The sequence below is a fragment of the Borostomias antarcticus genome, assembly GCF_949987555.1.
Source record: "Borostomias antarcticus genome assembly, chromosome: 11".
NCBI classification, from domain to species: Eukaryota; Metazoa; Chordata; class Actinopteri; order Stomiiformes; family Stomiidae; genus Borostomias; species Borostomias antarcticus.
This window is the reverse complement of record NC_140244.1, coordinates 23,406,439-23,423,657: the sequence shown is the minus strand read 5'-3', so window position 1 is coordinate 23,423,657 and position 17,219 is coordinate 23,406,439. Positions and strand designations below refer to the sequence as shown.

Genomic DNA, 17,219 nt, shown 5'->3' with positions numbered 1-17,219 from the left:
GTCTCCTTGAACCACCCCTCTCTGGCAGGAGACTGCGGTCCATCGGGACCGGGTCCACGTACCACAAAAACAGCTTCTTTCCCACGGCCATCTCGACTCATTAACAAGGCTTGTGTCCCCCCCACGACGACCCCCCCTCAATGGCTCTATACCCTTTGCAGCACTTGACCTCTGATTGTTCCACATATCTCAACGGCACAAACATTGCGCTCATTGTATATATAAAAGATCGCTCGGCCATCACACTACACTCTGAACACACACTCAGCATACACTCCCCACACTCCATTCTGTATATCACGTAATTTGCATTTGTGCATTTTCTTTACTGAATCCTTTTCCTCTTGGTTCCTCGAGGAACACAAGGCTGCGACTATCTGAGTCCATCTGGTCCTGTCCTGTGCAGCATGTTGTGCCTCGCCCCAAGTCAGGATAACCACTTTGAGGTCAGAGGTCACGGTTCTTCGCCAGGTTGTTTTTGGCTTCCCTTGTTTCCTCTTTCCAGGTGGAGTTCATCTCAAGGCTACTTTGGGAATACAGTCCTGGTCCATTCTGAGGACGTGTCCTAGTGTTTGGAGCCAGCGTTGTTTAATTTCCAGCACCACATTGCGACAGTTTATGTTTTTATACAGGTCGTCATTGGAAACGCTTTCCAGCCAGAAGATGTGACGTATCCTCTGGGGACATCCATTGTGGAATGCATTGATCTTCTTCATGTCACTCTCAACAGCTCGCCAGCTTTCTGACCCGTACAGCAGAACTGACTTAACATTGCGGTTACACAGTTTGATCTTGGTTTTTAGGCTGTACTGCTTTGACTTCCAGATGGTATGAAGGATTGCAAATGCACTGCGAGCTTTCCCAAGCCTTTGTTGATGTCTTTACTGCATGTATTGTTCTTGCTGAGTAGACTTCCCGGATATGTGAACTCCTCAACATATCCGAGAGAGCTGCCATCCACAGTGATTGGTGTATGTGGTATTGAATTGATGCACATCACTTGGGTTAATGTTCAAACTCATCTGTTTGGCAAATCTATCAGTATATCTGTTTTCTCTTGCAGGTTAGTATGATTTGTGGAGAGGATGTCTAGGTCAGTCGACATCTTCCAGCTGGGTGAAGAGAGTCCACTGAGTTCCACACATTGCATTTTGTATTTGCACTGTATTTTGTATTTGTAGTTTTTTGTATTGCATTTACAGTCATGTCTTTGCACTGTCCTGTCCTGCACCCTGTCCTGTCGTCTTCATCAGCGTACAGTATGCCATTACCCTAGTCAAATTCCTAGTATGTGTAAACCGTATACTGTACATGGCAAATAAACGGATATTGAATAAAGGAAGGCCGTGGCAGAGGGAGTGGTCGGAGGAAACTTGAAATGGTGCTCAGAGAGCACAGACCGCCCCTGAATGCATTTTGCGGCTCTGTGCGCGCCAAAATAGGCTCTGTGCACCAGCTCCACTACTTCCTGAAAGTCACTTGGCATCTTTATTTCCTGTCCTATATGATTGGATTAAGTAATCAGGTGTGCGCTGGGTCTGCCGCACACCTGATTAATCACTTAATCCAATCATATAGGACAGGAAATAAAGATGCCAAGTGACTTTCAGGAAGTAGTGGAACTGGTGCACAGAGCCTATTGAATTGAATAACCGCTGACCAGCCAGCTCTCGGAGAGCGTTGGCTAGGCGACAACGCAGCCGGTCTCCATCAGGCAATCAACACACCTGATGTTGATTAGCTCTTCGGCTACAGGAGCCAGCCAGATCTGCTGTTCGTTGCCAGATCGTAGCCATATGTAGGCTATATGGTACAGTCATGCTCCTTGTGTTTTTGCTAACTAGCCTGCTTTTTGTCTGACCCTGCCTTACCCCGTTTGTGTCTCTTCCCAGGATTTTCCCACGGACCCCCTCTCTCTCTCTCTCTCTCTCGTGTTTTCCCCAGCCCCTCTCGTGCTCCCACGGATCCCCGCCCCGCCCGCGTCTCCCCGGACCCCCAGAACCCCCTCGAGCCACCCCCAAACCGGGCTAAAAGGACTCCCGCTCTGTAACTCCTCTTTGGTCCCCCTGGGTCTTACCCATAACAACAGGCTTCATATTGTTTAAGTTAGTATTTGTATTAAAGTTGAGCTATTCTTGTTCCCCTGTCCCTAATAGTTATCATTGTCCACTTTAATTGATAAGGGCTGGCTGGTGATGGTGGCCAGCCCTTTAGATTAGATTAGTTAGATAAATAAGTACAGATAATATTAAATGTGAGTTGTTACTTATTAAATGTAGCCTAAGTGTAGACTCACTTGTTTTCACTGGCTTTTGAGGCCTAATAGCCTACATCCCTTGTCCTGTTTTGTGTCCTGTCCTTTTATTGTTCTGTGATTATGTGCACTTTATTCTGTTTTTTGTTTTAGTTTATTTTATATATTGTACAGCACTTTGGTGCAACTTCGGTTGATTTTAAACGTGCTTTATAAATAAAGTTGACCTTGACCTTGACCTTGTTACTGAGGAACTAATGAGGAACGAATAATTTGTTAATGAGTTCATTCATTACCTCATAATTACTAAATCATTATTTACTCTTTTGTGTACCTTATTGTGAAGTGATACATCATATTGAGTAGTTACCAAGTAGCCCTTCATTACTTCTCAACTACTTATTTTACTCCCTATGTATGTTTATAGGCTTATTTAGACTTGAATTATGCATGGCATTGTTGTCATCATTCACTTTCAGAGGATGGATGCCATTGTGTGATTATAATGGTTTATTCCCTTTTGTTTTACCCCTAAGTTTAGTGCTTTCACAAACAGTCACTGTTTGCTGTTTTTATTGAAAGCCAGTTTCCCATTGTACCATGATGCTGTCAAAAGAATAAGCACCCGTCTTTATGATTTGCCCAAGACAGTCAGATAAGCTAAGAATCCGCTTTACTCTTATCTGTCAGGCAAGCAGGTGTTCTGCGTACTACTGCTGGATGACATTCACAGGTCTTTGTAGTCATAGCCAGCCCTAGAATTCTGCATCTGCCAGGTGCTTCCATCAGCATTTTCTGGAAAGCCCTCCTACATTCCTTAATGTATCTTTCAGAATTCCAGTTCTTGGGAAATCAAATAGTTGTTTTCCAATCATGTGGGTGGTGCTGTATTTAAAATAAAGGAACCTCTCATTTTCTCAAGACCCAGTAGCTTGAGTGATGACAGTAGCTAAAGCATAACAAGACTGAGGACCACCAGCTGACTTGACCATTGGCAGGGAGAAAATGCCCTAATGTGGTTGTAAAAGCTTTTACACATTAACACAAAGCCCCACTTACATTCACCATGACAAATGGCCCTCTGTTAGAGTTCATCAAACAAGCAATGTGTGTTTATTCCCAGGCTGTCTGTGGTGCACCTCCAGCCACAGGGAGCTCTTTGGGTTGCATGAGGTCGCAGGGAAAAGCTATAACAACACAGCCCTGCTTGATTGTATATCCCAAACCTTACCAAAGTGGTGGGATATGGTGAAAAAAGCAGTGATGGGGCATATAGGGGATGCATATACGTGTAGCCCACTGAACAATACGACAGTAAAAGGTATGGGTTTATGATCTGAGGGAAGTTCTAGGGTTGCAGTTACTGGAGTTGGAAATATTGTTTATTTATAATATAGAATCATTGTCTTCATGTAGTCATCTTAAAGTCTGGTTACTTTTTCACCATGTAGGCTGAACAATACTGCCCCCTTGAGAGCAAGGAAGGCGAAATAAGAGCACATGTACTGATAAGACTTCATCCCCTTATCATACATTTGTTCCAAAGACACATGAAGTAACTCTGTAGCAATACGATAAAATGTATGCACGTCATAACCTGTATTATTTGCAGACAAAATATTAAGAGCAATCCACTTTACAAAAAGGAAAATAGGAGCGAGAGAATTACACAAGAAAGAAGGAAAGCCAGGTGGAAATGAAGAGTGAAGTGTTGGTGTTTGTTTTTAGCCAGGAAGAACTGCAGGGACTTCATCTTGACAGCGTCTGTGTCTGTTATGACAGCGTTGTGTCTGGAGGCTCAAATGTCTCATTTCTTCTAATAGCTGGGCAGGCGCACTCATCCTGTGCTGTCAAATCACTGATCAAAAGTAGGTGACAATACTGATCAACAGATACAGTACAGTGATGTCCTTTCAATCCAACGTGAAATATACTGTAGGACAATAGCTGTGTGGATCGGTTAAAATGACAGGATGTGTAACACAGCAATGCGTTATTCAGTTACAAATGTATAAAGCGTTCCTAAAAGCAGAACAAAATGTAGCTTTTGAGATGTTTATACTTAATCTCTATTAGAGGCAAGGTGTTTTAATCATGCTCATCCTCAAAGTACTTCCAAAAGCACCAAACCACATGTAGACAGAAATGTCACAAGCAGTGGGGGGGTCTATCAAATTTCCAAACTGACTCGCTAAACACTTCGCAATTTATACACTGCTGTACCCATCCCTGCTTCATGGCAGTTTATTATAACCCTTTGAGACATTTTGCAGACATCTTTTCATAAGTGTGTAGGCTGTATTGTGAGAGAGAAATACAAACATTTTTCTGTCGGCCTGGGAAAGCTAGCCTGCCTTTTTCAGTAAATTTTCACATGGGTCAGATTAAGGAGGTCAAAGAAAAACACACATACAGTAGAATGTCTTAACAAGAAAAGTTCACCTCATCAACAATGAAAGTCCAAATAATTTTTAATACTTGACTGTGTACAATCTTGGCATTGGAATGTCACCCACCAGGAATAAACATGAGACACAGATGTGACTAACTGCATTGTTTTGAATTGCCCATGTGATAGAAAACAGAGAGTAGACAGATCTGTTGAATATTGGCATAGATTTTTTTTCCCAGTGTACAGAACACAAGGAACACAAGATCCCAATATAGACCTTCGACAAGGGAGCTGGCCTGTGGTTTCCACATCAGTGGCCACCTTCACAAGATCGGTCTGGACCGTTCATCTGAAGAGAATCACTCAAACTCTCAGTCCGATGCTCCCATGTGTGATCTTCTGTTCTGCACATACAACGGCCAATCTGGCCATGGTGCTGGAAGTCAGTAAACAAGAACGGTTAAAAAAAAAAAAAAAAAGAAGCAAAAATCTCTCCGCAAAATATCACTTTGTGGCAAACTTTGCATGGCTAGCCCTTGTGATTCCCTTGTAGATGTGAAGTTTCCCAGCTCCAGCAAGCTCAAAACTGTAATCTGTTGTCAGATAAGGTGCCTCGCCCTCAATGGCCAGCTGCAACAGATAAGAGTGCAGTTAGACAAAGGAAACGTTGATTAAAAGTTGAAGAGGGCGCAAATCTATGAAGTGAGTTTTTCAGTAAAAGGTACACTTTCCTACAGCCTAGCTTTCGCCAATCAAGTCATGCGTGTTCTGACATGTACAGTATCAATTGGCTGTGTTTTTTTTTTTTTATTGTCCCCAAAACATGGCTACGGATTTACATATGAAAAGAGTACTGAGGGAGATGTGTCTCTGTGCTGCTGCCTGTCTTGGCCGGGACCCTCTTGTAAAAGAGATTTTTAATCTCAATGAGACCCCCCTTTTCCTGGTTTAATAAAGGTCAAATAAAATAAAATAAATAATTTTATTTGACCTTTATTAAACCAGGAAAAGGGGGGTCTCATTGAGATTAAAAATCTATTTTACAAGAAAATATAAAATAATTTCTATGGCATTAGGGGGCTTGTGAGTGATGTGTGGCTTCCTCTCACCTGCTCTTTGAAGAGGGAGTGGGGGAGGGAGATCCCCCCCAGGAGGAGACAGTTGACCTGCCTGAGGACGGAGGGGGCCACGGGGGTTATGATGAAGTACAGTCCCCGAGCCATGTCCACACCTCTAAGGACACCTGGGTGACAGAGTACACACCTTAGTATCATCTCACAATGAGACATTTATTGTGCAGCCAGACATGAAACAAAGACACATGATCCCTAATTACATACAATACATATAATGTGCAGAGGTGCCGAGTGGCAAATATTATTATTGCACCGATCTCCATACTCATTGTAACACTCTGCACTAATCTCCATACTCATTATAACACAAGAAGAAGAAGAAGAAAGGACAACAATAACAACAAAACACATACCGAGACCAACACAGGGGCAGACGGGGGTTTGGGAGAGCAAGACTGGGCCCCCCCTGCCAGCTACTTTCTCCCCCAGGCAGCACAGGCCCACCAGGCTGGCGTTGGCAGCGTAGAGGATGTGTTTGGGTGCCACCTCACAGTGGGTCACACCCACAGCCACAGCAGAATGAGGCACCTGCAGGGACAGGACGCGCTGGGATCAGTCAACTCAGACGTGCAGGGGAAGGAAAAACTTAGAGAAATCCTGTGTTCACCATTAAGTGGAACACCGCACAAAAGTAAATGAACATAAATGGCAACAAGTGCATTGCCGTGGGTCGCTACCAGGAAGGGGGTAAAGCAGTGTAGGGGTAGGACGGGCCCTGGTTCGGGGGACTGCAGCTGGCTGAGGTACCCCAGCAGGCACAGTTCTCTCTGCTCGTTACTGCGCTGGTATCTCCTGTGAAAAGGAAAACACCACAGAGCAGAGGAGAGATTCATTTCATGGCCAAAATGGAGAAGGACAAGATACATTCTCTGCAAAGCGTCCACAACAATATAGGCTATTAGTTCGGATAGAACGCTCACGATTTTCCTGCTTTTCCCGCCTCTTGGTATTCTGACAGGACGGTGAGGTGAGTGTAGCTGCGCAGGGCGCAGTGGCTCCCGGTGTCCTCCCCTAGAGCCGACTGGGCCGGGGGGTGCGTCTGCCAGCCGTGGGCCGACCGCAGGAAGTCGGGGGTGAGGGCGGGGCACTGGCTGTTCGCTCCGTAGCCCAGCTGCACCACATGAGAGACGGAGAAGAAGCGGATCATGTCCACCAGCAGCTGGAACCCAAAATCTACAGCGAGGAACAAGAACAGATCATCAGCATAAACCAAGTAAGGCACATTCCCACAGCAAACTCCTCTGTGACTGAATCTTCGGGGATGTGTGAACGACATGACGCCGACCTCTGACCCAGCCCATAGTGTTGATGATGATGGGCGTCTCTCGGCTGTACGAGCGCCACAGAGACTTGAGGGACTCCAGGTAGCGGTCCAGGTCGCTCTTGCAGGAGGACTGACCGTAGAAGATCATGTGATCTGGGGTGTGCTGGTGTGTGAACGGAGGACCTGCAAAACACACAACAGTCAACACAAACAAATCAGTCAACAATAATCAAAACACACAACAGTCAACAATAATCAAGTTTGCAAACCAACAAATTGATAGAGAAATGTTGATGAAAAGGCTGAGTTGCACTGCCCAATGCATGAGCCTATTCCCGCACGCTTTATAACGCACAGTTGAGGAGACTATCATCAAATCGGCCAACCCTGATGTAGGCTATGGGGAAACACTGCATAAAAACATGGTGGCATCTGAAGTAGATGGACAACGTGGGCTAGATGATTCATGTTTAGCAAGAAAAGCAGGCGTCTGTTATTGTGCTGCCTGCGAGTTTGAGTTAGTTTGACAGCTGTCCTGAATCCCGCTGTCTCCCCTCAGCCTAACGTTAGACATAATGGGGGAAAAAAGGAGGAACGAATCGTCAAATCTCTGGTTTGAATAGGTGAATCTGATTGGACCCACAGAATTCAGATTCGAGGACAGTGATGTTTTTATTATTCAACATAAAATCAAGTAGCTATGCTAAGCTATAGGCTGTGGTTTGTTGGGCGTGCGCTATTGAGACTGATGGACCATTCATAAGACCTGATGCCTAAGGTCGCATGCCTTATCGGTTACTGCTATGAGGACCAGCATCAGCGCGTGCCTTATCGCTTCCTGGTAGGACAGCCAAGTATGAAAAAATCTGTCCAGTCCTAGTGTTCAGGCTGTGGCTACATACCCCGGAGTGGCTCTAGTGTTCAGACTGTGGTTACATACCCAGGAGTGGCTCTAGTGTTCAGACTGTGGTTACATACCCAGGAGTGGCTCTAGTGTTCAGACTGTGGTTACATACCCAGGAGAGTCTAGTGTTCAGACTGTGGTTACATACCCAGGAGAGTCTAGTGTTCAGACTGTGGTTACATACCCAGGAGAGTCTAGTGTTCAGACTGTGGTTACATACCCAGGAGTGGCTCTAGTGTTCAGAATGTGGCTACATACCCAGGAGAGTCTAGTGTTCAGGCTGTGGTTACATACCCAGGAGAGGCTCTAGTGTTCAGACTGTGGTTACATACCCAGGAGAGTCTAGTGTTCAGACTGTGGTTACATACCCAGGAGAGTCTAGTGTCAGACTGTGGTTACATACCCAGGAGAGTCTAGTGTTCAGACTGTGGTTACATACCCAGGAGAGGCTCTCTGACCGTGGATAAGGAGAGGCAGCCTGGGGGGGTCAGCTCCGTCTGGCCCAAGTCACACTCAAGGTACTCCACACTTGCAGTACTGCAAAACCACATGCACATTAACACACATCTCAGAATGGTCTTACCCATATTATTGTACCGATAATGACACGGTCTTTTCTTGCATCGATTTATGTAAGAATTAAACTCATGAATAGACCCTGCAAATATTATTCAGTATATCAGATATATACTTCAATATACAGAATATCAGACGAATGCCATGTGACACATTGAAAGAAAAGAAAGCTACCAGACGTTTTGTGTGGCTACACACTGCTGAGGAGCAACTAGTAGCGTGTCCTAATTTTAAACCACAAAAATGTCCAAACTACAGCTATTCAGAGATTTTATTAAAGGGGCACCTCCCCGATTAGCATTCAGCTTTGTATCGTTCCAAAATGTGCAGTATGTTACAAATAATGTGGTTTTCCTTCCCTCAATGTTCCCTGGGGATATTTTTGACTTTCAAAAAAAAATTAATTGTATAAATGTCAAATGATTTGCCGTCATTTGTATAGATTTGGTCCTACCTGCTCAGAACTACAATTTCTAGTTTTGCATTTTTCAATGCCTGCCCACACGTAAAAAGAAGAAAAAAAAAAACGCTCCTGTTTCGCCCGTAGATAATGATTTTGTTACTGTAAGCCCCACAGCTGTAGCCTGGCGTCGCCAGCCTGATCTTGCAAGCTCACATTCGATTTCACTCCGCAGATCAGTCACACGGACATCCAACCGTTCTAATGGAATCCGCTCGAACAGAAATTTGTTCGTGCCAATTACAACCGTTAATTTAATATGGGGCGGGTTTAATAAGATGACGGAACAGAGAATATCCAATTGTGTCCAGAGGCTTTTTGATCTACGCCCGTTGGTAAATCCCCTTGGGAATCGGAAAGCAACTGTGAATTTCCAGACCGTTCATTTTTGCGAATTGGGTCTGGTGAAGCCAGTCTACCACAGATAATCAAGTGGGCGATTATGGTGTGAAACGGGGGACCACTGCACTGGAGTACTGTATTACACCTAATCATTTCTACTTGGGAAAAGGTTTGAGGACAAACACTTGTGATACTTAGCTACTGTCACAAAATAGCAAATATGTTTTATGCTCGTATACTACCAATATATAAATTAAACCTAAAGTACTTCAGGATATTTTGCATATATTGCCCAAAGTAAATTGAAAGCTCTTCTTGTACCATTTGGAGTAAATTCATTGGGTTGGTTTGCCTGCAGATGACTATAGGGAGATATTAGCTTTAAAACACAATGGGATGTAGGCTATGCTAGCCAGATAGAATAGACGATCGGCTTTTGCAATAGGCCAATTTGGCGACCACCACTGTAGGCTTTTGGAGCAAAAATCGGCCGATTTAAATCAGTGGCCGATCGATCGGAGCATCCCTAATTCCTGCAATTAAAAAATGGTGACATGAATGGTGTCTACAGCTCTGAAGTCAGCTGCTAGCACTCACTGGTTCAGTAAGGTGTTGATGAGGTGGCGGTTGAAGGTGGATTTCCCAGTGTTCTGAGAACCGCAGACAAGAATTACTGGACAGCCATCCAGCTCCTCTGTGGATGAAAAACAGTCAGTCATCAGGGTCAAACACCTCAGACTCCAATACAAACTAGGGCTGTACAATTAATCATGCATTAATCGTTATCGCAATTTTTAACTCTGCGATATACTAATTGCAAAACGATCGGACTATGCTCGGACTGAATAACGGCAAACATGAGAGATCAGACATGGCTAAACCTGCAAACCTAAAGAAGTATTTTCTGAAACCAAGCAGGCCTAATGATGAGACAAAACTTTATTTACTTGTAAAAGAAAGAAAACTGTAGTAATTCCCCCTAAATGCCATGGTATCAGACTACGACTGAAATGAAGGTGTAAGGAGCTAAGGGTGTTTACTAGGGCTGGGTATCGAGTCGAATTTCAAGAATCGATTCGATTCCGATTCACAAGGTTCAGGATCGATTATCACGATTCGATTCGATTCAATATCGATTCGGTTAGTGTTACTAAAACCTGTTTTTTTTTTGTTTTTTTTAGCTGTAACCTTAATTACATGACTGCCAAGTTATGCAACACATCAATACTAGGGCTGGGTATCGATACTGTTTCCAAAAATGAATGAATGAATGAATCATTGAATGAATTAATGAACTATTCATTCCTTCATTTATTCATTCATTCATTAAATAAAAGATCAATTTTGGGATTCATGAATCGATTCTGAATCATTTGATTCAGAATCAATTAATTCAATTTTTTTTTTTAAACCCAGCCCTAGTGTTTACCTGAGCAGGCGGTGATCAGTGTGTTGAGAGCCTCCCTGTAGCTCTGTGACATCACCAGGCTCTCTGTCGTGCTGCGCAGTGGGACCACGCCCGTGCCATTGAGAGGAGTGTCCATCATGGCTGAATTATTCTGGAGGTCCTTCTACAAATCAGGAGAGAAAAATACATTTTGCAAGAGAGCTTGAGAATATATTCAATATTCAAATCTGTTTTTTTTTAAGACATCTCCATCTCCCTAGTAAATGTAGCAAGCTTGCTAGATTTGTTGCTAGTTTGTTGCTTTTGAGTTGGATGCTGGCTATATGATAGACAGGTGTGCCCTGTGAGAGAGAGGTGTGCTATATGGTAGACAGGTGTGCCCTATGAGAGAGAGAGAGAGAGAGAGAGAGAGAGAGAGAGAGAGGTGTGCTATATGATAGACAGGTGTGCCCTATGAGAGAGAGCGAGAGAGGTGTGCTATATGATAGACAGGTGTGCCCTGTGAGAGAGGTGTGCTATATGATAGACAGGTGTGCCCTATGAGAGAGAGAGGTGTGCTATATGATACAGGTGTGCCCTATGAGAGAGAGAGAGGTGTGCTATATGATAGACAGGTGTGCCCTATGAGAGAGAGAGGTGTGCTATATGATAGACAGGTGTGCCCTATGAGAGAGAGCGCTAGCAGTGGCAACTTAATGTGACTTGCACGGTGAAAACTTGGGACTGTTGGTCAATCATAGAGTTTATATCTGACAACGAATTTAAATGAACTATTAATTTATTATATTGCTTAAACACACATTTATCCATACAAGCATAGAATATAATAGAGATGCTCCGATCAGGGTTTTTGGTGCCGATCACTGATCACCGATCACTGGAATCGGTGATCTGCCGATCCGATATCACCGATCACCGATCACAGCGTCGAAAATTGCAATTGAAGCATTCTATTTATTGTGTAGCATTATTTATGTTTTTAATTATTCTTAACACCATTGACATTGTATATTAAGTATTCAAATGAAATTAGGAGATGAGAAAGTATCATGAATTGACAACCATCTGTTTTATTGAATTGACAACCACCTGTAGCTTACTTCAGGAAAAACAAATAAAATGTGAAAATAAAAATCATAATAAATAAAATGTACACTGTCACATCAAATGTGCAACATTCCACTATCTAGAGGCTCTTAGAGAACTTGGAGCTTATACTGTAGCTTTCCTGAGGAACAATAATAATACCCAAACTAAACTGCAACATAAACAGGCTATAGCCAAATATAAAATACTGTTTCAAGTCAGTCAGTTTCAAGTCGTATTTAGGGGAGATAAGACAGCAGGTCAGCAATAATCAATAAAACAAAAAAAACAAACATTGCACCTCTATTTGTAGGCCTATATCTGTAATTATCTCATCCCAGGCATTTCTTGTGGATTTTGAGAAAGGTAAGGAGATTTCAGACTCAAACCTTACTTCTGATTAAGCAGCATCACTGGCAGATTTGCCTTGAGAAATACAAGCATCTCAGCGTTTTTGGCACTCAGCCTGTTCCTCTTATCATCTAAAATATGTCCTGCTATGCTGAAAAGTCGCTCGCTATCTACACTTGTGCAAGGTGCACAGAGGAAGACTCGTGCTGCTTGTGCAAGAGCAGGAAAGCGGCCTTCGTTGGCCTTCCAAAAAGCAAGGGGCTGTCCATGACCGTCTAGGATAACTGCCTCTGATAGGTAGAGATTAACCTGTGATGCTCTTGGGTTGATGTCACCACTGCCGCCCTCATGCTGTTGCCCATCTTCTTCAGCCAACAGTTCAGCATGCATAGCATGCAAGGAGCCAGCTCGTCGTACCTTCTGTGGGGGCTCACTCACTGCCAAACTGTCCTCCTCACCAGTCTCTTGCTCTGCTGCAGCAGCCAGGACATCAGAAAGCAGCCTGCGCATCTGTGGCTTGAGTGCGACGGGGAAATATCTGTCTTTATACCTATTTTTTATTATGAGAGAAATAAAAGGCAACATTAATTAATGTATTTAATGCATTTTGTAGGTTATGCTTAACTCTTATTATTAATTAGGCCTGGGCGGGGCCCCATAACATTTTTATTCTATTTATGAATTAATTAGGCATGGGCTTGGCCCCATAGCATTCTATTTATTTATTTATAGTTAAGATTAACTGCTTTTTAAATGCAAACCATCGTACACTACAGGATGACAACACAGTATTTATATTTTACCTTTAACTTAAGCATAGCCCCTTTTATCAATAATGTTTAGGCCAAAGCTAATACGCATAAGAATCTCTCTCTCTCTCTCTCTCTCTCTCTCTCTCTCCCTCTCTCTCACACACATGCGCACGCACACACACACGGGAATGTGGAGTTCTCACCTTGGATCAAGGAGTGTAGCGATGGTGTACAGGCGCTCAGATTCAATGTCACTGAATCTCCTCTTGACAGCGTCCAGGAGCGTGGCTTTGGCTGTCTTCACACCGTGGTCACTCTCTGTTGTTTTCTCAATTAGACGAGTTAAAGCTCTGATGGATGGTATAACATCTGCAGCTGATGCAGTTGATGAACTTATCGTTTTTGTGAGCTCGTCAAAGGGGTCTAGCACTGAAATCATATTTTCCACCAATTTCCACTCATTGACGGTCAACGTGGAAGGCAATTCAAAATCAGCTGCATAAGCACATAGGGCACGTTTCTGTTCCAGTAAACTTTTTAGCATGGCAACAGTACTGTTCCAGCGGGTTGGTACATCCTGTTGTAGCCTTTTGGGTGGCTGGTTCGGGTTCATTTGTTTTTGAATACTGAACAGTCGGGAGTAAGCTAGCTGGGAATGTTTGAAATGACCGACGATCCGTCTTCCACTTGCGATGACATCAATGATGGCACGCTGTGCCAAAACCCCCTCATGCACAGCGAGCTGGAGTGTGTGCGCCATGCACGGTAGGTTTGGTAAACGCGCGTCCCTCATAGCCTTCTCCATGTTCTTCGCATTATCCCGTAGGATAACGTGCACCTTTTCCTTTGGGATTTCCCAGGCGTTGAGCATGTCTGTGAAAGCTGCAGCAAGGGCCTCTGCGGTGTGTGACCCAGGAAATTCTTGAGAGTGAAGCACCACTTTAGTCAGCTCGAAGTTTTCATTGATAAACTGCGCAGTCAGGCTCAGCATAGACACAGGACTGACACTCGAACTCCAAATGTCAGTCGTGAAGCTGATTGCCGCGATGTTGTCCTTCACTAGGCTCCCGATGTGCGTGGAGACAGTTTGGTATAATTCCGGCAGGCAAACATCAGTGAAATATTTTCGCCCCGGCAGCGTATAGCGTGGATCCAGGCAGGAAACAAGGCGTTTGAACCCGGCGTCTTCCACAACAGACAGGGGCTGCTGATCAAGGCATATGAATTCCATTACTTTAGCATGTATTTCCTTTCGTTTCTTGTTGTCGTTGCCGTATGGTTGCTGTCGTTTCAGTGTCTCTGTAACGGTTAGCTGAGTGAGTGGCGTCGAACGTTCTTTCGACGACTCTTTCTCTCTGGCCTTAGCGCTCGCCAACTTATCAAACTCGTCAAATTCCTTGGTGTGACAAGCCTTCAAATGCCGTATGAGATTCGTGGTATTGAAAGTCCTTGCGTGCGTTCCTCCACGAGGTACTTCTTTTGAGCAGACATTACAAACTGCATATTTGTTGTCTCTTTCCAACACTGTGTAATATTTCCAAACTGGCGACGCCATTTCTCTATTGCAGCCACTAGCCTAGGCTACTTAGTTAGCTACTTCCCGCGAGACAGGCAATCACAAGACCGGAAGAAAAATAATTTCTTACTATTGGAAGTGCACTATCTGAAACGTCTCTGATAGTAGTTCCTTCTCGCGGATTTTATGTAAACTGATCGGCCTTGTTTGATCGGCCGTTTTGAGAACTCCGATCAAAACCGATAAAGGGCATATCGGCCGATATGGATCGGCGCCGATCAGATCGGAGCATCTCTAGAATATAATGCTTTAAAAATGCTAAAATGGCCCTAAATATTGGGTCGGACATTCCATAAGGCCGAAACCTATGTCATGTCGTTCATGATGAGGGTAATAATGAATTGATTTTAGCACAGATAATGTGCAAAGAGTGTAGAATGACTGTTGCAACAACTCAAATAACCTTGTTTTATACAAAGTGGCAACACAGTTAAGCGCTTCATAATCGCGATCACAATATCAGGAAAAATAATCGCAATTGTTGTCACAATCGTGCAGCCATGCTCACCGCACTGAGTTCGAACAGCTCATTGAGCTCAGGGAGGCTTTGCAGGAAGCGGACCAGAGGGGTGTCGAGGGGCTCCAACAGGATCACACAGGAGTCCGAGTCTACCTTGCTTAACAGCCTCTTGCGTGGCTCTGGAACCCAAGATGGTGAAGAAGCAAAATAGTAATTTTTTTTGAATGAGTACAATCCTTTCATGCCTGAAATACAGTATATGAACAAAATCTACATCCAGAGAAATTATCATCGACAAAAATGCATATCATGTCTTAAGTGTGCTCTGGTCATACCTGGTGATAGGTACTTGCGGACCATGGCCTTAGCCTCCAGGCGACCCTCTTTCCCGGTCTTGATGGGATTGGAGGAGTCGCCCAGAGCCGTGATCGTGAGTGGACAGTGAGAGGAAGGGGAGAACAGGGGATAGGACTGCTGACCCTCCTCGATGGTGAACCCGAGCACCTCCACCCGGCCATACACGCAGGTCAGAAGGCACTTCCCCCGGAAACACAAGGTCTGCAAAAGAGAGAGATAAGATGTGTTCGGAATCGCTCCCTCGTTCCCTCACTCACTATTCCCTATATAGGGTTCACCATGTAGTGAACTACCTAGGGAACGGAGAAAATGTAGGGTACATGCACTGTTCCCTGGAAATCAAGGTGAATTGTGGGTAATAAATAGTGGACTATATAGGGAATTAAAATTCTGTGAAGAATTAAGACACTACAAACAAAATGGCTGACACCCTATATAGTGCACTATACAGTGAATAGGGAGCGATTCCGAACACAGCTATAGAGATGACAGTCAACAACACTACTGCTATAATGGAAGGGATGAGTGTAAATTCAACATAAAAATGGTTTGATGAGAGAGTAAAGGCCAACTGCTAGAGAGAGGTCTGTAGTGTTGAGCTACCTGTCCTGGCTGCATGGCCAACACTGTGCGGTTGTGGACATAGTCTCGCTCTGCACAATAGTGAAAGGCCTCCTCGTCCAGTTCACCAGGTGCTGTTCTGGCTGAAGCTGCACTCTCTTGTCCATTTGAAGTCTCCAAAACATTCTGAAGGACTGACTGGGCAAAGGAACTCCAGTTGTGAGAATCCTCTGAGTCACTGTCCGGCCTCAATACTGCCCTTCCGTTGGTTAGGGGGTGAGAGTTGGTTCGCTCAGAGGACTGATCCTTGATCTGCTTGGAGCAGACAGCCTTGGCATTCCTCTTTAGACGTTTCAGGAAGGGCCTCTTGCTGGCATACGTCTGATGCTGTGATTTGGCAATGGCAGTGGTCGTTGGACTAAGGTCTGGAGAATTCGAGGTGGGGACTCTGCTCTGCTTGAACCACTTGTTTTTACACGGATGTTTCGAGTTCCTGTGCTTCTGTTTAGGTTTGGAAGGAGCTTTGCTGTTTACCTTCATGATTGGGCAGCTTTCCTTCAGCAGATATTAATAACTAGCACATAAAGAACGGGGGAACCCTTGAAAGGGAATAAGACAAACGTTATCCAACTTAGTCAGCCAAAGTTAATCGAACTAACTAGATATCGAACTAACTAGCTAGCTAATGCAATAGGCTAGCTATCTAGTTAGTATAACTGAGCATGTTGATAGCGTTTACCACACACTCAACACGTTATTTACGCATGCAGCACAAGCTACCAGCTGGCTGGCTAACATTACCTAGTGCTACCTAGGACTAGCGTAAACGTGAGCTAACGCTATATCGAGAACTCACCCCCGATTAGAAAAGAAACGTTTGAATTCAAGCAGGACCTCGTTGTTTCTGAATAATGTATTGGCACATATGGACTGGTATATACGCCCCCAATTCATTTGCAACCTTCAAAACAAGTCCCTTTGCAGCTTGTTTGCTAGCTAACGTATCACCATGTGAGCTACAGTCGCCATGTTTGTGTGCCCGAATCCTATGCTTGGCCAACCGTTTTCATCACATTGTTTAGAATCCAGTGTAGGCCTGCATTATAGCTTTAACATCGCATAGCTTGGACATAGACCTGGGTAGCTGGATAATCTGTTGTAACTTGCTATCCCAAAGAATATGTAGGTAACTGCTGTGCACATGGTTATCTATCAAATCGTTTTACCAGCCAAGCTAAATAATAATGTTACTGTTAAAATATGGTGGACGATGCATACTTTCAACGGAGTTTACGAACGTGCACCGCCCCTTGTAAACAGCCAGTCGGTCCAAAACAAAA

At 44.1% G+C, this 17,219-nt stretch overlaps 1 protein-coding gene across 2 annotated transcripts; it reads right to left on the bottom strand.

The window, feature by feature from the left end:
- Positions 1-4,746: 4,746 nt before the first annotated feature.
- Positions 4,747-16,909, bottom strand: nol9 (nucleolar protein 9). Of its 2 annotated transcripts, XM_084445880.1 has the most exons (13): positions 16,736-16,909; positions 15,922-16,478; positions 15,297-15,519; positions 15,010-15,140; positions 10,758-10,899; positions 9,926-10,022; positions 8,390-8,487; positions 7,068-7,229; positions 6,703-6,955; positions 6,460-6,574; positions 6,136-6,310; positions 5,756-5,889; positions 4,747-5,276 (listed from the first exon to the last, which is right to left on the bottom strand). In XM_084445880.1, exons 2-13 carry the CDS (start codon positions 16,417-16,419, stop codon positions 5,151-5,153), a joined length of 2,154 nt encoding a protein of 717 aa, XP_084302006.1. In that variant the 5' UTR covers positions 16,420-16,478; positions 16,736-16,909; the 3' UTR covers positions 4,747-5,150. The 2 variants fall into 2 exon arrangements, with proteins under 2 accessions (XP_084302006.1, XP_084302007.1); XM_084445881.1 differs by having other exon boundaries at positions 15,922-16,909.
- Positions 16,910-17,219: the final 310 nt, after the last annotated feature.